The sequence below is a fragment of the Pinus tabuliformis genome, chromosome Q, assembly GCF_031772625.1.
Source record: "Pinus tabuliformis cultivar Carrire ecotype Pingquan chromosome Q, CPIR1, whole genome shotgun sequence".
NCBI lineage: Eukaryota > Viridiplantae > Streptophyta > Pinopsida > Pinales > Pinaceae > Pinus > Pinus tabuliformis.
In genome coordinates this window covers 1,124,573,251-1,124,596,358 of record NC_142296.1, presented here as the reverse complement: position 1 = coordinate 1,124,596,358, position 23,108 = coordinate 1,124,573,251, and the positions used below count along the sequence as shown (strand labels likewise).

The 23,108-nt window shown below is 36.7% G+C and overlaps 1 protein-coding gene across 1 annotated transcript; it reads left to right on the top strand.

Annotated features, from left to right (window-relative positions):
• Positions 1 to 5,192: 5,192 nt before the first annotated feature.
• On the top strand, positions 5,193 to 9,592 carry LOC149223473 (uncharacterized). Its single transcript, XM_089387924.1, has 4 exons — positions 5,193 to 5,377; positions 5,557 to 7,243; positions 7,411 to 7,558; positions 7,698 to 9,592. The coding sequence occupies exons 1-4, from the start codon at positions 5,193 to 5,195 to the stop codon at positions 9,590 to 9,592; spliced, it is 3,915 nt and encodes a 1,304-aa protein (XP_089244050.1).
• Positions 9,593 to 23,108: the final 13,516 nt, after the last annotated feature.

Here is a 23,108-nt window from a genome sequence, read left to right as displayed (position 1 = left end):
CAGCTATTATGAGAATATAAATCAATAAAGATGAACCTTCTTGCGTAAAAAGTTAAGCAAGGCGATTGTGAACAGCATATTGCATAATCAGCTATTCATGTATTAAGCATAAATCAACGACTCCACCGTACAAAAGTGCCAAATGGTAGTCCACTCATTCATACATTAACATACAAATAACATCAGCTGTATATTACTCTAAGGATGCAAGCAGAAATTAGCCAAGAGATAAAAGTACCATTTATGACTGATTTAAACCTACAGACTTTAAGCAATAATGATCTATTTCTACTTGCTTCTAATGCCTACTAAGAGTACATAAGTGCAACATCAGTAGGAGGTATTAAAATGCAAACATAAATAAATCTTGATCCGTCCATTCATCAAAAACCCCCTCCGAGGGTGCAAAAGTGCATGTTCTGAGGACAAGTTTTTTGACAAAATTTCGGACCCTTCTCCAATGCAACGAGAAGGGTTAAATACTAGTTAACCGACTAATTTTACTTTACACAAATTCACGGAACGGCTTCAAATGACCGCCCTGTTACTAAAAACAAATTTATTTCTAAGACTTAAATCTAATTTCTAACCGTTTCTGTATCTGCTCCTTAGTGTTGTAATCAATGCGTTGTTCGCTTTGAAAGAGTCGGCTGGTTGTTTTGTTCTTTTGTTCGAGCTTGAAAATTAGAAACAACCAGCGCTGGCACCTCTTCCTGCTAGATCAGAAGATATTTTCGAAAACCTTTCTCTGGCTGGGTGTATTCGCTGTCTGCACACTTAGTATAACCCAGTTTCTTTCCGAACTGATTTTGCTGTTGCTATTTTGGTTTCCGGTCGTGCGAATGACTCAATGAGTCAGAAGTCGCACTGTATGGACAACTCCCTGTTTCTGGAATTATTTCCGTTCTTTGTTCCAGGCTTTTCTAGAGCGTCTTTCTTCTCTTGCGCTTCTTTCTCTGCTTTTGTGCGCCTTTGACTCTGAGTCTTGGATAGTTTATTCTCATCAGTGTCTGTTGAGGGATACTCTGGAATCCGCAGTTCTGCTGCATGTGGCATCCAATTGCGGAGGCATCTTCTCTCTGTTGTCTTACTGGCGCTCTTTCATTTTCTTTAGATGTTTCCTGCATATAGATTTATATCAGTTGTATATCTTGCAGTTTACGCAAAAAGAAAGGAAATGACGAGACGATTGATATGAAAGCATTGAACTTTAATGAATGCGGAATTAATGACATTTATCACGATTTGACTCTTTGATTATTGTAATGCAATCATTTCTGGATACTCAAGCATGTGATCATTAATTTCCCTTAAGATGTGCGTTTAAATTTCTTGATCTGCCGTGTATGTCGGAGGACCCTTGCGATGAGTTCTTTCTACGATTGGTATTGCAGTACCGATGGCTGTGACGTTACTATGTGTTGTCGCAGATCGCAAATATCGCAAATCGCAGTTTTTCTTGGTCGCAGATCGCAGGTCGCACATCGCAATATCGCAAGGTTTTCCCCCTTGTCATTTCGTGCTGCCTCATGCGACGTTGCGATGTGCGACGTCGCATATCGGCCGTCGGCGCTTTCTTTAGGTTCACCTTCTTCAAATGCTTTTAACGCGCGCGATGCGATGGGTTCTCACGACGCTCCATTTTAGTGCACTTGTGCGCTTTTGAGCAAGCGCTCCTTCTCTATTGCGATGCGATATATAGCCTTTTTGGGAGCTGATGCAAAAAGATTAAAAACAAACAAAAATACTTTTTTGGGTTTTTTGGCTAAGGGTCTCCCTTTGCTTGATGTTATTACTAATAACAAACAAAGAGGGGGGTTGTTGGTGACCACAACAACTTACTAACACTCAAAAAATAGATTTTATTTAGGTGATGCCTATGGGTCAAATACCATGGGCCAAATGATTATTAATACCATAAAACAATATTATTAACTCTAGTATTATTATTAAAATAATAATAATAATAATATTAAATAATATTAATATTATTAAATTTAATCTCTTGAGTGCAAAACTTGAGGAAAAGTCTTTTTAGGCTCTTGATAGATCGAGAGTTAAAATGGATCTATGTTGATTAATATTTATCAATATCTAGATCCATGTGATCTCACATCTATCAAGCTCTCACATAGAACAAATATCTCTCAATACAAACCTTTCCTCTAATTTTACCTTTAAAAAAATTTTAGCAACTTAAAAAATAAGTCTAAACTGATAATACTAGTTTATGATAGATTTTTCGGCGAAAATCACATGAGAAACCATTTGTCGACGGGTTTCGAACCAACCAGTGTGGTTCATCGTCACGACAAGTTGAAAAACAGATCCAGCTTAGCCTGTTTAAATAGCTAGAGCAGAGACACCAACGGTTACCTGGGCAAAAAGTTGTCTTAAGGAGCAAGGTCAAATTTAGTTATATTAGGTATAAAATAAATAAATAAATAAATATATAAATATATAAATGAAGAATTATAAAATAACAATAAATTAATTATTTATTAAATAAATATATAAATATGTAAATGAAGAATTATAAAATAATAATAAATTATATCTTTATTTATTAAATAAATAAATAAATATATAAATATATAAATGAAAAAATATAAAATAATAAATATAATAGTAAATATATAAATAAATTATTTATTTATTTATATAAATGAAAAAATATTATATAAAAATAAATTATAAATGGTATCATTAGTTAGGTAAAACTAAAGGGAAGTAGTTACTTAACGGAACTTCTCTTGTAATATATAATATGTAAACAAATTAAGTTAGAATTAATAAATAAATAAATTAGAATAGTAGAATAAATAAATTAGATAATCCAGTCAATAAATAAAAACAGGAAATAAGGATTAGAAAATAAAATAAAATAATTATAGGTAGTTATAGGTATTAAAAACTAAAAGGAATGTGGATAAATAAATACATAAAATTAAAACTAATTAATAAAATAAAATAAAATAAAAATGTAAGAATAATTAAAATTGATATTATTAGTTAAAAATATTAAAAGTAATAACGGACCTTTCCTTATAATAAACATATAAATGGGTTATTAATATGAAAGAATGCTGGAAATAATAAATAAATAAAAATAATAACCATAATAAAAATAGAATACATAATAATAATAATAATAATAATAATAATAAAGGAGGCGAGGTCGCGATGGTTAGGGTTTGGAGACGAGGGTTTCGGGCGAAACCGTGTTTCAGTTCACGGGTAGGCAGCTTTGCAGGCGTTTCTCCGCAAACAGTTTGAAGGCGCAGGGAATCATCATCTCCGGGTGACTGGCAGCTGGAGGTCGGCGTGTTTTTGTTTTGGTGTAAGTGTCTGCTGTTCAAGGGAAACAACCACTATAGCTGCAGTTTTTCCGTTTTCATTCCGTTTTCTCCACAAGATTAGGGTAACGGCGCCTGTCGCTCTGACCGTTTTGCTGTCGTTTTCTTGAAACGGTTACCCTAACCATGGTTAATCCCAACGAATTGGTGGACCTGGACCCGGAACTGGAAGACATTCTCTCAATGTGGGGGAAGGAACCCACAGTTCAGAACGTGGAACAATATTTTGGAGCTTTCGAGCTGTCGAGGTTGGAGTCTTTCTCACACGAGGATAAACCAGCTTTTCTATATCAGTGTAAGGATCATGGCAGAGTAACCCCTAGAACACAAAATCAGGCTTCCTACAAGCAGGTGGTAAAGGAGAATTCGACTGACGGGCTGATAGAAGGTGCCCTTTCTTCATATCCTAAGGGCAAAGCAGAATCAAGCCGGATTTTTCCATCTAGGGGTTTCGAAGATCTCTCAAATTTGGGGCTTTCTTCAGGTCTCGGCACATCTAGGGTTTCTGGTGGTTTTCCTCTGCTCTCTAGGGTTTCTTTGCAAAAAGAATCCCCATTGCCAAAAGAAAACTTTGTAGGAGGTTCCGCGGGCCATTTCGACAGTTTAGCAGGAGAAAGAGGAGGTCTCGAGGGTGCGGCGGTAGGTCATCTCTTTTCAGGGACCACTGACCCTGTTTTCTCGCCCCATGTTCAGTCTCAACCGGAGAAAGATATCCATGAGGAGCCGACACAGGAGGAACCGGAGTGGACCAACGGCCATGGGGAGAATAGGGCTTCTGTGGAAGGTATAAAGAACAAAGGGGAAAAAAGAAAATCCCAAAGGCCAATTGGATCTGAGGAGATTGTAGGGAACGTGGTCCTAGGCATGGAGGTTTTTATAGAAGAAACCCTAGCTGTTGCAGAATGTACCCTAGTCGGAAGGGCAAGAGGAAAGAAATTTTCGTCGGAATTTCTTCAAGCATGGGGAGAAAATAGTTTCATCACTGATAGACCCTTTCAGTTCGAGGCACAATGTTTAGCGAAAGGATGGTTCAAGTTCAGTTTTGAGGACAAGGAGTCGACAAAATGGGTGCTTGAACGAAACTGGAACATTGGGCACATTCCGGTATTGCTGAAAAGATGGACCCCCCTCTTTGATGCTATCAAAGAGAGGACTGACGAGTTCCCGGTCTCGGTGAGAGCCCCGGGTCTACCCTCGTTTCTTTGGACAGAGGCTATGTTCAAAACCATCGGGAACAGGCTGGGATCTTTCCTAGAAGCAGATATGTCCTTTATGGAGACAAAAAACAGAGCGATGGCACGCATCTTGGTAAGCCTAAATCCGAGCAGAGGTCTGGCCCAAAAAATCAATTTACAATATAAAGACTATGTGTTCGAACAACTGTTGGATTATGAGCACTTGCCATTTAGGTGCCATCGCTGTCATGAATACGGGCACCTTGTAAAGGATTGTCCACTGTTAAGAAGAAGGAGACGCTTTCGGAGGATCCCTGTTTTCAGAGAACCATCTCGCTATCAAGCACAAGCGCCTGAGGAGAAAGAAGACATAGCAAAGCAGTCATCAGTTGAAATGGAGATCGAGGAGCCTCCAATAGAGCCAATATCTGAAGACCACCATATCCAAGAGGCTGCACATACTACTGAACTGCAACCGGTGGAAGCAGAGGAGGAGATCGCAAAGGATGCGCCCGCAGATCAAAACCCAATCATCGATCCAGAAATGGGTATGTGCTCAGGTCCCCCTCTTTCTTCTCTTAAAAATCCTGAGCATGTTTCTTTTTGAATGCATGTTTCGCCTTCAATCTCTCCCTCTCATAACACTGCTATAAACGAAATCATGGAAAATGTAAAGTACTCTCCTGATGTAGACACTATATCGGCTGCCATGCCATCCCTGGATTTGAATTGTGAAGATATGTGGCCCCCTCTTGCCCCCCCTGTCCCTCACACTCCGTGCCCTTACAATCTTAGATCTATGGGAGGGAAGTCCGGGCAGTCGAATGCAATAGGATGTTTAGGACAGTCTTTCTCTCAGAGTTATGCCAAAAATAAGAGAGGTAGGAAATAAAACCTTTCCAAGGCAAAACTTAAAGCCAAGCTGCATGTAGCAGAGGGGAAACAATACTCAATCCCCGGGGTACTTAGAGCAGTGCAATCCCCTGTTTCTGTTAACGAATGATTTTGTCATCATGGAATTGCAGAGGTTTGGCCAGTAAACCTAAAAAACTGGCCTTAAAAGATTGGATCCTTAACTCAAAAGTGGCCATTCTCTTTCTGCAAGAAACCTTGGGGAAGGCTACTAAGGTAGGAACAATGTTAAAGGCTCTCCTGCCAGGCTGGACTTTTTCTGCGATTGATTCATCAGGCCACTCGGGGGGTCTAGCTATTGGGTTTAGAGAAGGTCGGATTAAGGTCATTAATCAATGGGGGATGAAGCAAGTTATGGGCATGGAGGTTATCTCTCCTGATTTCATCCACCCCATTTCTATTGTAAACATATATGGCCCTTGTCAAGGAAGGGAGACCTTCTGGGATGAATTGTTGTCAAAACATTTGATGAAGTCCTCCTTGTCGATTGTGGGGGGTGATCTAAATTTTTCCATAGGCAGAGCTGAAGCATGGGGTCCTTCATCTAGGGAAGACCCTCTGTCGGAATTTTTTCTCAATCTTCTCTTGGAAAATAATCTCATAGACCCTGCCCCGGTCAAACTTAAGCCTACCTGGAGGAATAGAAGAATAGGGGAGGACCGGATCGCCAAAAGATTAGATCGTTTTATGTTATCTGAGGACCTAATCTCCAAATCTCCTATTTTCAGACAGTGGGTTGAGGAAATAGGTAACTCTGACCATTTCCCTATTTTCCTTGATCTCTCTTTCCCTCCCCCAAAGCCTCCTTCCCCCTTTAAATTCAATTCTTCATGGCTTCAAGATCCATCCTTCATCAATCTTTTTAAGGAAACGTGGATCCATCCGGACAGAAATGCAAGAGAGAACAAAAGTTTCCTGTTCATTGAGAATCTCAAAAGATTGAAGAAAGCGACAATATCATGGGCAAAGAACAGGAAACTGAAACATAATGAAGAACTCGCTGGAATCAGGGAGGAGTTGAAGTTTCTGGAGAGCATTGAGGAAGAGGGTTATTATTCTCAGGCTTCAAAGGATAGAATTCTTCATCTGGAGAAGCTTCAAAACAAAATCCTCTTGGACAAGGAAGAAGAATGCAGGTTTAAGAGTAGGGCAATATGGCTAAAATCAGGGGATGAAAATACTAGTTTTTTTCATAACTTTGCCAAAGGAAGAAAATCTGTAAATACTATTTGGAGCCTTAAAGATGAAGAAGGTAGGGAGGTTAGTTCTTTTTCAGATCTCTCTGGTCTAGGACAGAGGCACTTCCAGGAAATTTTCTCAGACCCAGGAGAGGCCACCATAGCAGAAGTCATAAAAACAGCACAATGCTTCCCAAGGTTCGTTGAGGAGGAAGAAGCAGAAGAGCTATCAATTCCTGTTACCAAGGATGAGGTTGAAGCTGCTATGAAATGCATGGGCAAAGACAAAAGTCCAGGTCCTGATGGCTGGACTATTGAACTTTTTCTCTCTTTTTTCGACCTAATAGGTTCGGAAATTACTGATGTTGTAGAAGAATCTAGACATAAAGGAGAAATCTATAGGCCTTTCAATTCTACTTTTATAGCCCTAATACCTAAGAAGGATGATCCGGAGAGTTTTGAAGACTTCAGACCAATCTCCCTGTGCAATTGTATATACAAGATCATTGCTAAGGTAATAGCTATCAGAATTGTCCCCATTCTATCAAGAAACATCTCAATGGAACAATTTGGTTTCTTGGATGGAAGACAAATTCACGAGGTCATTGGAGTAGCCCAGGAGGTAATTCACAGTGTCAAACATAAGAAGAAGAAGGGAGCGGTTCTCAAAATAGACCTTTCCAAAGCTTATGACCGAATAAACTGGCTCTATCTCCGGCTGCTGCTCACTCACCTGGGCTTCAACTACTCTTTTATTAGCTGGATTATGGGATGTATCACAAATGTCAGTTTTGCAGTTCTGATCAATGGAGCAGCCTCCCCTTTTTTCAACAGCCAAAGAGGTCTCAGGCAAGGCTGTCCTTTATCCCCTCTCTTGTTTCTCCTAGTGGCAGAAGGGCTAAGCAGACTGATTCACAAAGCAAGAAGAGAGGAGAAGGTAAAAGGTATTGAGGTAGCAATAAATCTCTTTATCACCCATCTGCTTTTTGTTGATGATATCTTGATTTTCACCAATGGATCCTATAATGAACTTAAGGAGTTAATATGAATTTTCGATCTATTTCTGAAAGCTACAGGAATGCAGATAAACTCTAGAAAATCTCAAGTTTGTGTGGCAGATTTTGACAGAAGAGAAAGATCCAGGATGGTAAATCTCTTCCCTTTCCAACATGAGCCTCTAGACTCTCCTTTCAAATATTTGGGTTTTTGGCTGAAGCCGACAACTTATAAAAAAGAGGATTGGAACTCGCTCATAGCAAAGATAGAAGCCAGAATTTTCTGTTGGAGTTTCAAGTGGCTCTCAAGAGCTGGTAGACTGACCCTAATAAAATCTGTCTTGCTAGCCATTCCAGTATACTGGGCAGCTTTAACATGGGTCCCCAAAGGAGTGATGGAGAAAATCAGAAGAATGTGCTGTAGATTTCTATGGGCAGGTTCCAAAGAGTCCTCTGTCCTACCCTGGGTGGCATGGGATAAGGTGGCTAGACCAAAAGATTGGGGAGGTTGGGGAATAAAAAGGCTCCCTGAGTTCACCCTTTCTCTAGCAGCTAAATCAGGTTGGAGACTAGTCACAATGGAGAATCTCTTGACAAAGGTGGTTAAAAGGAAGTACATTGATCCAACTCCCTTGGAAGATTGGATTCGGAGCCAAGACAAGAAAATGAAGAATATCTCAGTCATCTGGAAGGCCACGGTGGAGGCTTTCTCTGTGATTGAACAAGGTTTGGCATGGAAAGTGGGAGTTGGAAGACATATCAGAATCGGCAGAGACCCATGGGTAGGTTGTAATGAAGCTTACACCCTGTCACCTGGTCTTCTCAGACATCTTGATAACAAAGGAATTACAACTCTAAATCAGGTGGAGAAAGTAGGTCATTCTACAATTTGGGGCCAGGCTTGGAAGAATGATGAAGACTTAGATTTGAATATCAGGTGGAAGAACGAATGGGCTTCCTACATCCAAGAACTGCATCGTTCAAATGTCAGACTAAAAGACGAACCAGACCATCTGATATGGGCGCAAGGCAAAACAGGAGAATACTCCCCAAATGATGGATATACTTTCTTAATGGCAAAGAAAGGATGGGGAATTCCAGACTGGTGGGCGATAAACATATGGAAATTAAAATGCCCAACTAAGGCCAGGATCTTTCTATGGTGCATACTAAAAAGAAAAGTCCCTACCTGGCATATTTTACAAGCCAGATATCTAGTTGGGCCTGGGAGGTGCCCCTTATGCAAGACAGAAGAGGAATCAATCAGTCATCTCTTTACAGCATGTACAGTCTCAAAAAAAAATTGGGAGGAGGTAACCTGTTTACTAAAGGTAAAAGCTCAGTGGGGTTTAGATCCATTGGAGGACTCTTGGAGGAAGTGGTGGCAATCCTATCCAGAGGGAAACATGAGGAACTTGCCCCTTATTTTCTTTTGGGGAGTATGGTTAGCAAGGAACAAAAGCTTGTTTCAAGACAAGGATACTCCCACAGCCACCATTGCCATAAACTGTGCTGCCATTTACTCTCCCATCCTGATCCCTGCTCCCAAAGATACTCAAAAGAAGCAAAAGCCTGTTTCTATTTTAGAGGGCATTCCTTGGGCATTTTTCGACGGGGCATCTCAGAATAACAAGGCCGGTGCAGGCCTGTGCATTCATTTGAACCACGATCATACTCTAAAGGCTTCTGTAGGGCTAGGTCCTGGTACAAACAATTATGCTGAGCTATCTGCTTTGCGCTTTCTCATATGCTGGTTACTTCAAAGAAATATCTTCACAATCCAAATCTTCGGGCACTCTATGAATGTCATAAAATGGGTTAATGGAAATGCATCCTGTAAAAACCAGATCCTGAAGACTCTTGTAGAAGAAATCATGTTTTTAAAGTCATCCTTTAACAGTTTATCTATTTGCCACATCTACAGGGAGAAGAACCAGGAAGCAGTCTACAGCAAGATCTGGGCGTATGGTCAATAGCAGAAACCAGACAGGGGCAGAGCTTCTTTTCTCATCAGGCCCCTTTTACTCCACCACGTTGAACGAGGCAATATCATATCTTTCTTTTTTGACAGCAGTCCCGCATGCTAGAAGGAAAATTTTTTTTTCTCAGATATTTTTTGTCTATTTTTACCCTTATATATATATGTAGCTACACAACAGTAAAACAATCCTTTCTGTACAGCTTTCAGTTCTTATCAAAAAGACACTTTATATATTTTTGTATGGGGTTGTTTTCCTTCTTCGAAGGAGACCCTGGGGAATGCATACTTTCTGGTTTGTATTTAAGGCCTCCTGTAGGGAGGAAGACCATACTTTGTTTCTATCAGCAAGTTTCAGAAACAGAACAATCAGTGGTAAAGGGACTGAGTTTTATTGCTTTGGTTTTTTACTCTTTAGAAGTACAAAACAGCACACATGGGAGCCAACAAGCCTGCAAAAGATATCATCAGATTGTAAACTTTTTATATGCTTAATAAAAAGTTTTGCTTTTTTTCCTGGGAAAAATAATAATAATAATAATTATAATAATAGAATTAAGTTATAGAAAATAAATAAATAAATAATAATTAAAATAAATAAATAAATAATAATAATAAAAAAAATAAAAATAAAAATAAAATAAAATAAGAGACAAGAAAAAAGATTACTAAATAATAGTATTTCATAATCGTTTATTATATTAGTAGTAGTTAATAAATAAATAAATAATAATTAAAAATATAATAATTAATAATTAAGTTATTAAATAAATAAATAAATAATAATAATAATAATAATAATAATAATAATAATAATAGAATTAAGTTAAAAATAAATAAATAAATAAATAATAAAAAAATAAGAGACAAGAAAAACGATTACTAGATAATAGTATTTAGTAATAGTTTATTACTCATAATACTATAATATTATTTTTATTCAATAAACAAACTCTTTTTCTAACCATTAAATATATTCTTATAACCATTAAATCCAATTTAAAAAATAAATAAACCCCATACTCAGACCATTTCTTTCATCATAACTTACACATTAAAATGAATAAATAATAATATAATATTATTCTTATTGAATAAACAATCTCAATAATATAATATTATTCTTATTTAATAAACAAACTCCTTTTTAACCATTAGATCTATTCTTATAACCATTAAATCCAATTTGGAAAGTAAATAAACCCCATACGCGACCATTTCTTTCGTCATAACTTACAGTTTAAAATCAATAGATAATAATATAATATTATTATTATTGAATCAACAATATCGTCGGCTTTAGCTAAATTTTTAATTATGTATCGTATATATTTATAAATTGTCTTGAGTCTAAACATAGATTGGTACGTGAGGGATTATTTCGCATTATTGATATTAAGGCCAGGGCAGAGAAATTATACACAAAATATTCACAGGAAGTTTGGGAACTATGGCGGCACGTTCATCATCTTCTTCAGACCACGCTTTGGATTTGTCAAACGATGGACCTTCAGAAGTTATGAGAGAAGCAGAAAGATTTTGGATTTGTCAAACGATGGACCTTCAGAAGTTATGAGAGAAGCAGAAAGATCTTCTTTGATACAACTTAGTAATTCCCAAAAGGATCCTGAGAGGGGGAGCAGCGAAGAAGAAAGATCATCTTTCAGAAGAAATTCCCAAAAACAGGAGATTGAGGCCATCATTAAAGAAGCAAGCGACCATCAAAGCAGGAGCACGGAAGCAGAAAGATCATCTTACCAGAAAGAGAAGGGTAAGGCGATAATGAGAGGATTAGGTGATTTCAATGAATTGGTTCGTGGAAGAGTTGGGACTTCAGAGAATTTAGAAGCAGAGACACAAGTAGTCGAAACGTCTTTCGTATGCGCTTGCTGCTATTGTGAATATCAATATGAAAATATGGTACAGTGTAGAGATGGGCATCTTTTTTGTTTTAAATGTATAAGGAGGCAGGTTGATGAAATCATTTATGGAGTTCTGAGAGCACATGCAAATGGCTCTCTATCCTGCATGGATATTTATCACTGCAAACAGTCAATTCTTTTGCCAGAGATTAGGAAAGTTATCCCAAATGATGTTCTTGAAAAATATGAATATCGTGTGGCCCAAGCTATAGTTGAAGAAGCCCACATTGAAAATTTGGTTTATTGCCCATTTTGTACCATTCCATACGAAATAGACAAGTGTGTACAAGTCCTGGACTGTCCAAACCCAAAATGTCTAAAGTCTTCATGTATCCAATGCAAGAAGGTGAGTCACTTACCACTACGCTGTGAAGAGGTTGATAAAAAATCAGCTGAAACGGCACTTCGTAGGAAAGTTGAAGAGAGGATGGCGAATGCTGTGATAAGAAAATGTAATATTTGCGAGGTGGAGTTAATAAAAGAGGACGGATGCAATAGCTTGAGGTGTAGGTGTGGAAACACAATGTGTTACCTTTGCAGAAAGACACTTTCGAGCGACTGTCATTTTTGTATGTGTATGACAAAAATAGGGAAATTCTGTCCAAGATGCAACAAGTGTTCCCAATTTTATGAGCCAGGAGACGATGAGGCTCTGGCTGCTAAGGAGGAAGCATTGAAGGAGCTGGTAGACAAGAATCCAGAGTTGCTTGATTTGGCAATTGGACCTCCCCTGATAACTCAAATACAACAACCTCTCACAACATGTTTTCTTCGATCCAGAAATAGACATCCACCAGAATTCAACGCACAGGATGATCAACTCGCAAATATGCACGCACCTCCACCCAGAAATAGACATCCACCAGAATTCAACGCACAGGATGATCAACTCGCAAATATGCACGCACCTCCACCGCTAGCTCCCCCACAATTCCTGAGAGATCGTGATCGGCTTGCAAGAATGCCTCTAAATCCAACGTTACCTCCCCAGGATTTCTTCAGATTTGGTAATGGTGGTCAGTTTTCAAACATGGCTGTACCTGAATCGTTACCTCCACTGCTTTTCGTCAGAAATGGTAATGTTGGTCAGCTTGAAAACATGGGTGTGCCTGCACCGTTACCTCCACAGCATTTCTTCAGATATGGTAACGGTGGTCAGTTTTCAAACATGGCTGTACCTGCACCGTCAACTCCATATCTAACGTTACCTCCCCAAGAATTCTTCAGATACGGTAATTGTGGTCAGCCTGCAAACATAGCTGTACGCCCACCGTTACCTCCACCGCATTTCGTCAGATATGGTAATGGTGGTCAGCGTGCAAACATGGCTGTACCTGCACCGTTACCTCCACAGCATTTCATGAGATATGGTAATGGTGGTCAGCCTGCAAACATGGCTGCACCTGCACCGTTACCTCCACAGCATTTCGTCAGATATGGTAATGGTGGTCAGCTAGCAAACATGGCTGCACCTGACCTAGGTGCACTGTTACCTCCACAGCATTTCTTCAGATATGTTAATGGTGGTCACCCTGCAAACATGGCTGTACCTGCACCGTTATCTCAAGAGCATTTCTTCAGATATGATAATGGTGGTCGGTATGCGAACAGGAAGTTACCGGAGCAGCAAGATTATGGCCGTCGCTTACAACGTCCATCGCATTAAGGTGGTCAGTAATTAGAACTAGGGTTTTAGGCATTTAATGAATAAAGTTTTTGAAGTTTGCTCAGTCATGGTTTTTATTGGGAGCGTGTGCAAACTACTCTTATCCCTACGACATTTATTCTGGTTTGAATTAGTATTCTGACATGCATTTAGTGATTCTTTTGTGTCCATGAAAATGAATAGTCATATGGAGGCAGGGTGGTGACACGCAAGTAGTTCCAAATTTTATTCTTCTTTCAATGATTAACAATCCAATTGAATTAGTATTCTGATATGGCATTTAATGATTTTTCGTGTGAATTAAAATAATAATCATATCGAAGCAGTGTGTCAGTGTGGTGACACGTAAGTAGTTCTTAATTTTATTCTGGTTTGAATGAATGATTAACAACACAATTGGATTAGTATACTTACATGGCCTTTAATGTTTTTTTTTCCATGAAAATGAATAATCATATCAAGGCAAGGTAGTGACACCCAAGTAGTTTCTAAATGGTAATAGAGCAGTAGGTTAAAATCTTGATATTTGACATGCATATGAAATGATATTTTAAGGTTCAAGAGACTAAAAATAGTTTATGAGACCATTAGTTTCTCTGTTTTCTGGTGTTTGCAATTCAGTTCTTTTCCCATTCAAATTGGATAAAGGATGAAATTGTATTCAACTAGTTTGAAATTGTATTCCTTTTTTTGTGTTTTATTTTCCTTCCATGGTTTTAATGGGTAGTCACCTAAAATTTGCATCACATATGACCTTATTCAATTGGGACCACCCTTCTAGGTAAATGCACAAACCCAACTTGATATGAGACATAATGTCTTGGGGAAACTTATTTTCCCCTTGAATCGCTCCATTGTCACCCAAATTTTGTTTAAATATCCCTCTCAACATGCAATATGGAAACCCCCTTTGTTCGTAGTTCCCATTATTGAAGGTTTAATTGGTTTTTGGGTTTTAGAAGTTTCTCCTTGCTAGGTCTTAGTAATATGAGAAAACCTTGATAATTTCAAGGCTTGTTACTGTCTTCATTAAAGCTCCTGAAAAAAATTGGCTAAATTTTCATCCTACAACAAGAACCCACACTGTCTAGCTCTAGTTTAATTTATCAGGTCAATACTATGGATTTTCCTTGCCCAAGTTAATGATAATGTAGTATTTGTTTACCATTGTCTTCAAAAGAATATCCATATACTTTGAACTTTTGTTTCTTTTGTAATGGAATACACATAACATGGATTTTCCTTGCCCAAGTTAATGATAATGTAGTATTTGTTTACCATTGTCTTCAAAAGAATATCCATATACTTTGAACTTTTGTTTCTTTTGTAATGGAATACACATAACACACGACCTCTATTGTAAAATTGCAAACCACCTTCCTTGCTTTCCAATAACACCTATCCCATGAGGAGCTTCAATATTTTAATAAGAATCTTGACAATATGCAATATATTGATTTTTCTATAACCTCTTGTTACAAGCTCATCTCATTAAATCTTTGTCATTCGTGCTGCTTTATTTGCATTATGCCTAGCCCTTCATTGCCCCATTTTCAAATCTTGGTACTTAATTCATTTTGTCACCAAAGGTTTTCTTTGAAGTGAAAAAACATAAAGGGGGTCATTTCTAGGTTAAATGAGTTTCATATCCAATTGTGTATGTTGTAAACATTGGACCCTCCTCTTAGTTTAAAAGATTAGCCATATAGGGCACTTGAAAAGGAACTCACAATTAGTAAATTATTTGGTGAATGGTGAGTCCTTTTCTATCAATTTTCTATTACATATCATGTTAATATCAGTAATACACCATTAATTTTTTTCTTGGTTTCCATTGAATACTCTTGCCAAAAGAGCTTATATTTTATTACCTATTACGTATTCGTTGTCTCTTCACTATTAAAAAGAATGCATATTTCTAAGTAGGATGTTCTTGATTCAATGCTCTGATATTGTACTACCATGTGATGTTGACACCTAATCCAAAAGGATTGGGAATATTGTTAATATTGTAAAAAAAGAAAAATATCTTGGAATTAGAATCCCAAAAGTCTCTCCACTCATGTATATATTCATACATTGGCTAATGCAATTACAAAGGTTTCATTGTAGAGTTACTCACCTTACATGACATGGTATTAGAGCAGAAGCCGAAAGCTAGTCTCCTTCTGTCATGACTCCTATTTTCTCTGCCATATTTTTTCATGTGTCCCTATTTTTTTTCAAAGTCACCCACGGCTGTGTTGGTCCTTTGTGTAGGAAGTTTCATTGGTGTCAAGTATGGAACTTGCATTAAGCATTTAAGTCTCGTGGAAACTCCATGTAATGATTTTTTTTCTTCCTCTTCAAATTCCTAAGTTTGTTATACATACTTATGGCTAATTGTTGTAGTCACATTCTGCATTGAAGAATTAAATTGAGAGATAGTGCACATGAAACCATGTGATCTTGTACAGTGCATTGAAAAATTTAAATTGTGAATTGAATTATGTGTTAATTGTGATTGTCAATTATGTTTTTTGTTGGCCAAGTATCATGGTGGTCATTTGTTGAATAATTCTATAAATTAATTAGATATTAAGGTGTGTTGAATCATATACAATACATATATGTATCATATTCAAAGTGTTTAAATTCATATATATGCTTTGAATGAGCTATGACATCAGTTGGAAGCTTTACATATATAAAAGGCGTACCAGTTTTATTATAGACATTTTAGATTTTTGTGACTATTTAGGGTGTAATTCAGGATTTTTATAATGCATTCACTCATCTTCATAGCGGCATTAGTTCTCACTATAAAAGAGAACTACTATGAGTAGTTGAGGAATATAAAAAATACCTTGATTTTTAATGAGTTGGGGAAAGGAGTTAGTGATGGAGAAGGAGGCAATCCTCCTAAAAAATCCACTTCTAATAATATGCTTGCTATATGGGAGAATCTAAAGCTCCCTAGGATCAACCAAATACCTGGTGAATCTAAACGATATGAAAGGTGTGTATTTGATCCCATGTTTTTATGGGACTCCCTACATTGGGGAAACTGGTTCCATCAATCAAAGAATTCAGGAAATTCCCAGGTCTCATTTTAATTTTGTAGTAACATTCTCGTAGGTCAAGGAGCTCTGCAACCAACAACATAATTATGGCCTAATAAGAGCCCCAAAAGAAGGTGTGGGTTTCATCCACTATGGTTTGAAGAAAGTGATATTTATTTTAGTAAGAATTTTATGCATCGTAACCTATCTATGAGTTGTAAGGGGTTAATGCCATCCTTGTTTTTGTTTTCCCACCATTTTTCCCATGTTTATTTTGACTTTGCATGGATAAAGGATGAAATTGTATTCAACTAGTTTGAAATTGTATTCCTTCTTTTGTGTTTTATTTTCCTTCCATGGTTTTAATGGGTAGTCACCTAAAATTTGCATCACATATGACCTTATTCAATTGGGACCACCCTTCTAGATAAATGCACAAACCCAACTTGATATGAGACATAATGTCTTGGGGAAACTTATTTTCCCCTTGAATCGCTCCATTGTCACCCAAATTTTGTTTAAATATCCCTCTCAACATGCAATATGGAAACCCCCTTTGTTCGTAGTTCCCATTATTGAAGGTTTAATTGGTTTTTGGGTTTTTGAAGTTTCTCCTTGCTAGGTCTTAGTAATATGAGAAAACCTTGATAATTTCAAGGCTTGTTACTGTCTTCATTAAAGCTCCTCAAAAAAATTGGCTAAATTTTCATCCTACAACAAGAACCCACACTGTCTAGCTCTAGTTTAATTTATCAGGTCAATACTATGGATTTTCCTTGCCCAAGTTAATGATAATGTAGTATTTGTTTACCATTGTATTCAAAAGAATATCCATATACTTTGAACTTTTGTTTCTTTTGTAATGGAATACACATAACATGGATTTTCCTTGCCCAAGTTAATGCTAATGTAGTATTTGTTTACCATTGTATTCAAAAGAATATCCATATACTTTGAACTTTTGTTTCTTTTGTAATGGAATACACATAACACACGACCTCTATTGTAAAATTGCAAACCACCTTCCTTTCTTTCCAATAACACCTATCCCATGAGGAGCTTCAATATTTTAATAAGAATCTTGACAATATGCAATATATTGATTTTTCTATAACCTCTTGTTACAAGCTCATCTCATTAAATCTTTGTCATTCGTGCTCCTTTATTTGCATTATGTATCATATTCAAAGTGTCTAAATTCATATATATGCTTTGAATGAGCTATGACATAAGTTGGAAGCTTTACATATATAAAAGGCGTACCACTTTTATTACAGACATTTTAGATTTTTGTGACTATTTAGGGTGTAATTCAGGATTTTTATAATGCATTCACTCATCTTCATAGCGGCATTAGTTCTCACTATAAAAGAGAACTACTATGAGTGGTTGAGGAATATAAAAAATACCTTGATTTTTAATGAGTTGGGGAAAGGAGTTAGTGATGGAGAAGGAGGCAATCCTCCTAAAAAATCCACTTCTAATAATATGCTTGCTATATGGGAGAACAAGAACAACATGGCCTATGCCTTGATTACAACATCAGTTAATGAAGACGTCGGTCCTTATATTATACCATTGGAAAATTATTCCAAGTCTTTAATTAGCTTAAGGATTTATATGACTCACAATTTGCGCTTGAAATTATTCAATTAATTATCAAATTGTTTAATTTATAATTAGAGGACGATGACCCCCTTTATTTAGCCTTTGAGATAAGAGCCATTATGTATGATATATAAGCCATCAGTGTTAAAATGGAAGCCCCTCTCACAGGTTTTGTCAAGTATTATATCCCACTTATTCCTATTATCTTGAGTCATTACAAGCTAGCACTAGTAACCTGCCCACAGGAGGGTCAAGTAACAATCAAACGAAGGCATTGGAATTTGCTTTTATATTTTATATTTATAAACATTGAATCTAATTTTTTTGAGGAACATATTACTTCATATTTAATGTCTTTCTATCATGAGAATGTATCAATCAATAGGGCATCAGAAAAATTGACCTTATTAAGGCCCTAAAACAATTCCTACAATATTAATATTTTTCTTGCTATGATATCTTGAGTAAAAAATGGAACATATATCCAAAAAAAATACATATCTTACTTATGCTTAAACTCTGTATATGGCGTATTCTTAGGTAGCCTTTTAGGATGTTCCTCCGCTTTTATGAATGCACACTATAGCTTGGTTAGACTTTGTATCCTTTCATTTAGCATTAAAGGGCTCAATGTCTAGCTCGAATAAATAAATAGAAATTTGTCATCATTTTCTTATCTAGGTAAAAAGAAGCCTATGCGAGTACATGGAAAAGAGAGAACTAGTTTAGCCTAGAGCACCATATCTCTCTCTTCCACAAATACTTGTGTAACATCAACATTATTGTAAAGGCCATTGAATGATGAAATTGTTTATTATACATAATGCTATTGTACAATTTTCTAACTACAACCCTCTTAAACAAATAGAATTTATATGGTTAGAACATTATCTAAACCACATTGATACACTATTGAAGAAAGATGCATTTTCATGGAATCCAAAAGCAAAAGAGGCATTTGAACATCTTGTAGAGGCAATGTGCCAAGCACCGGTCTTAGTTATGTTAGACTTCGCAAAAAACTTTATTGTGGAATATGATGCATCAAGAATTGGAATTGGTGATGTTTTAATGTAAGAAGAAAGACCCATTGCTTTCAAATGTCATCCAATCAAATGAAAGTCTTTTACACAATGCTATTTATGAGAAGGAAATGTTGGAATGACTACATACACTTAAGAAATGACAACCGTACATACTGAGAAGGTCCAAGCTCAAACAATATTCCCACAATAAAGGTTTTTGCGAAGTCTAGAATTTTTCCACACAATGAACTCATGACCCTTAACTGCTCTCTACAATCAACTCAATGGGTTTTTCCGCATCTCAAAGATGTAATTTTCACAGGATAGTTCAAAACACAGTTTGGGGCACCTCCTTAAGTCAAACCAATGGTCAATATATGTGATTTGAAGGATCAAGTCACTACTTATTTTTAGAGTTAGTTAACTAGTTAGGAGGAAGGTTGTTTGAAACCTCCTCGAATTTTTGTATAATCTATTTTTGAACATTAGTTAGAATAATATTTATACCCTTCTCATGCATTTAGAGAAGTGTCCATAATTTTATCAAACCATTTTCAAAGAATGCATTATCATAAGTTTGTGAATACTTTGGTGAAATTATGGAACATGATCGTTTCTTTTGAATATCATACTACTTTCCTTTGTTGATGCACTTTTTTATACTTGGAAGATAATTTGATTTGAGGAAGGGAATTGATCTCTATCATTATCCAAATGAGCTTACCTTCATACATATGGCACTTCTATCTCATATGATTAGCCCTGTTTTTGTTTAATTAGTGGCAACACTTTATTTTCATGAATTGTATATGAGATATGTTTTTTTTGTTAAATCATTAATTGCAATATTGTATGATGCCTAGCTGATATTATATATATATATATATATATATATATATATAATCACATATGTGATATAGTTTATACATTTCTTTTACTAACTATTTAGCCAAAGAAAATATCTTTACACGTTATCATCTCTGCTTTATGCATGATCGTTCATTATCACATGTCAAGAAGATGTCTTTGTAGATCACATATTATACAGAAATACCTAGGTTTATATTAACTTAAGTTAGCTAGAGATTCACATGATAGAATATGTCATTTAAGTTATCATTATTCTATTGCAATCACTCGTAAAACCATCCACTGTCATTTTAAAACACATACTGGGAAATTGTTCCCATTATCCCCAGTCATAACCACGAGTTTAAATGGAAAAGGAGTTGTCTTAAGTTCAGGACCAGGTGGTTATCCCCCATGTTGGAGCAGTAGAAAGATGAGGCCTCAACAGGTGGTTGGTAGGTTCCTGAGTGATTTGTAGTCTTCTATGGATGTCAATTTGTTTCTTGTTTGTAGGCCCCACTTCCATAACCAAAAGTTGGAGGTCAATTCATATCATAGTGACACTCAGCTCATGTTTACCCCAGAGATATTTTAAAAGTGGGTAAATGTGGGAGGGGTAGTTACGAACACTAAGTGAAAGCATATGGTAGGCTGAGTAAATGATGACGATGGAATGAGGAAAAAAAGTCTCATCATTCAAACATACACTAAAATCTGCCAATCACAAGGGACAAAAGTGTGGAATCCTCGAGTGGTAAGGCTAGAAATAAGACAAAGAGGAGGAGACGAGGCTCGGATTCAAACTCATGGGGGGTCATGTGGAGGTATTCCAAAAAGATAAGATAAGATACTACATTTATACCATGACAACAAAACGGTGCTACACTATGGCATCAATGATTAGGTAGGCTCTACTTCCAAGATACAGCGTGCATAGAGAACAATGGTTGATATTGTAATTTCATGGGGTCAGACGTAAAGCATAATAATGTAACTCATAGTCAAGAATACATTTGAGACGAAAAGATATGACCTACCCCTATATTTCATTAAAAGAGACATACCTGAAGCCCAAAGGATGTCGCAATAAAAACACCATCCCATTTTGTAAAAAAAATCTAGAAAGACTAAACCCATTGTTAAATCAGATAACGTAAGAAATAAAAATGGATGACGTAAGAATAGGACCATATATTTTTTATTTTTTGATTTTTATAGTTTTTTTGGATTTTGTTGTCATATATGAGCTAGTGGACCTCCTTGACAAGGACTATCATGAGATAAAAGAAGTAGAAGGCACTCATCAACAAGTGGAGATCATTTGGACAATTCATTAGCATGTTCATCATTAGAAACCCAAGAATTGACTCGGTTCATGAGTGGCACTTCCAAGGAGGGTCAAGGAGATGCCACTGGGTCAATTCAAGATTTTGTTTGCAAATCTCTATCTTTTCCAAATCAAGGAGACTAAAGGAACCAAGAAGCATAATCTCCATAGGATGGTCAACAGGTGAATTCATGACCTCCAACATGACTTGTCGAGAAGAAGATGTTTCATAAAGGGAGTTACATAGAATAAGCAGAGTGGAGGCACATCTTGGGAAAGGATATTGGTCATATTCCATATTGTGATGGAGTTTGTGGCCAATGACAAGATGTACTTACGAAAATTCTGGAGAGGAAATATATTCCATAAATGGTGGCATATGATGCTCACTAGATTGATCCACTTCCATAAGATTACGAGATACCACCCAAGGATCAAGAATTCTATGAGGTCCACATGTGTCAAAAGAGATAATATGCATAGGGTCTTTAGAATAGGATGAAGGAATGTTGAGTATTGGTTGTTATGCAGAATTTATGATTGCAGACAAAAGTAATTTCCCTAGACTTATTGGACTAGTCTAGAATAATAGAGGGCATGAAAGAATATAGTTTTTTCCTTAGAAAATTTAGAGAATGGGAATGGGAAATAGGTATCATGTTTTGAGACAGAATGATGTTGATGTGGAACTAGTTAAGGAAGGAAAGACATAAATTAAGTCTTTGGAGTATCGTAGAATATATCAACTAAATGAATATTCTTGAACATATTGGTGACATAGAATGGGGTTGAGAAAATTGACCCAAAACTGATATGGAGGCTTTGATATCGTGTGATGAACCAAAAAGACAAGAAAATTTCCCATCACAAAACCACAAATATGAATTGGAAACCTGTCATGTTCAAGAGCGACTCGCTTCCCTTAATAGGTAGAGTACCCTATTTTCCCAGTTTCCCCAACCATTTCTGGTGAGTATCTAGCTTTTTTTTAGCAAGATTGATGAGGATAACATATGATTGATCTATAATTTCATCCTTTCGATGAATCCCTTTGAGTATATTTAAATAACCCTTAGAAGGAGTGGTCCAGACATGTTACATTTGAAAATTCCATCGATGTTTGATTCTTTTACGAGTCCAGCGAAAGTATAACTAGACTTATTTTTCATGTTTAAAGAGTTTCAAAAAGAGGTGAAAGAGAAAAATCCAAAGTTTTGTTATCATAGATAGTTTCTTGAGTCCAAAAGGATAGAAAATAATACATGATGCACTATATCAGCTACTAAATAATCAGTAGACATAGGCATGGAACATGTTTCCATATAATTAATATGTGGCAAGGAAGATACCACTTGCATATGAGGAACATTTAGTGAAGCTAGTTGATTGGCAGCTAAATTAGGACCAACAAACGAAAGCTGGTCAATAGCCATGATTCTTCCTTCATGCGGGAAACACATGACATGAAAGAGTGAAGAGAGAAGTGCTCCGATGTCATAAACATAGTCACACCCAAGGAGTAAATGAAAATCCAAAGGGCCTTGTTCTACAATCACATCAATATAGAGAGCCTCTCCTCCAAAGGTAATAGCCAATTAAGGAAGGATCCCTAACGGTTGACTGGTTCCTTTGTTAAAAGCCAACAGATTCTGGGTAACAAGCACAAACTACCGAGAACCAAAATCTTTCCATGTAGTTGAGGAAAAACTAATAATAGATGCACCTTCGTCTATGAATATGTTAGGTATGGGCATATTAATAAGCTTGTACTATGATATGGAAGGGAAAATAACGAGGAATATGATTTCCTTCCAATATAATCCAATCAAACGAAGTGGCCATACTACTTGGAGTAGGTACCATGGGAATGGGAGTATTGAACCTTATGCTATGGGAATAGGAGAGTTATTCCCTTGTACTATCAGAATGAGAGGATTTCCCCTAGTGCTATGGGAATGGGAGGATTTCCCCTAGTACCATGGGAATGGTAGGATTTCCACCCTATACCATTGGAATGAGAGGATCCTTCCCAGTTCATTGGAACCTAGAGAAATGAGAAAAACTCGAGTGGCATAA

Bases quoted from the DNA above. Each gene is read 5' to 3' on its own strand.
- LOC149223473 (XM_089387924.1), top strand. From the start codon at position 5,193: ATGGAAAATGTAAAGTACTCTCCTGATGTAGACACTATATCGGCTGCC. The intron at 7,244-7,410 runs GTAATTCACAGT...CACAAATGTCAG, and splicing joins TCATTGGAGTAGCCCAGGAG to TTTTGCAGTTCTGATCAATG. The intron at 7,559-7,697 runs GTAAAAGGTATT...TGAAAGCTACAG, and splicing joins AAGCAAGAAGAGAGGAGAAG to GAATGCAGATAAACTCTAGA.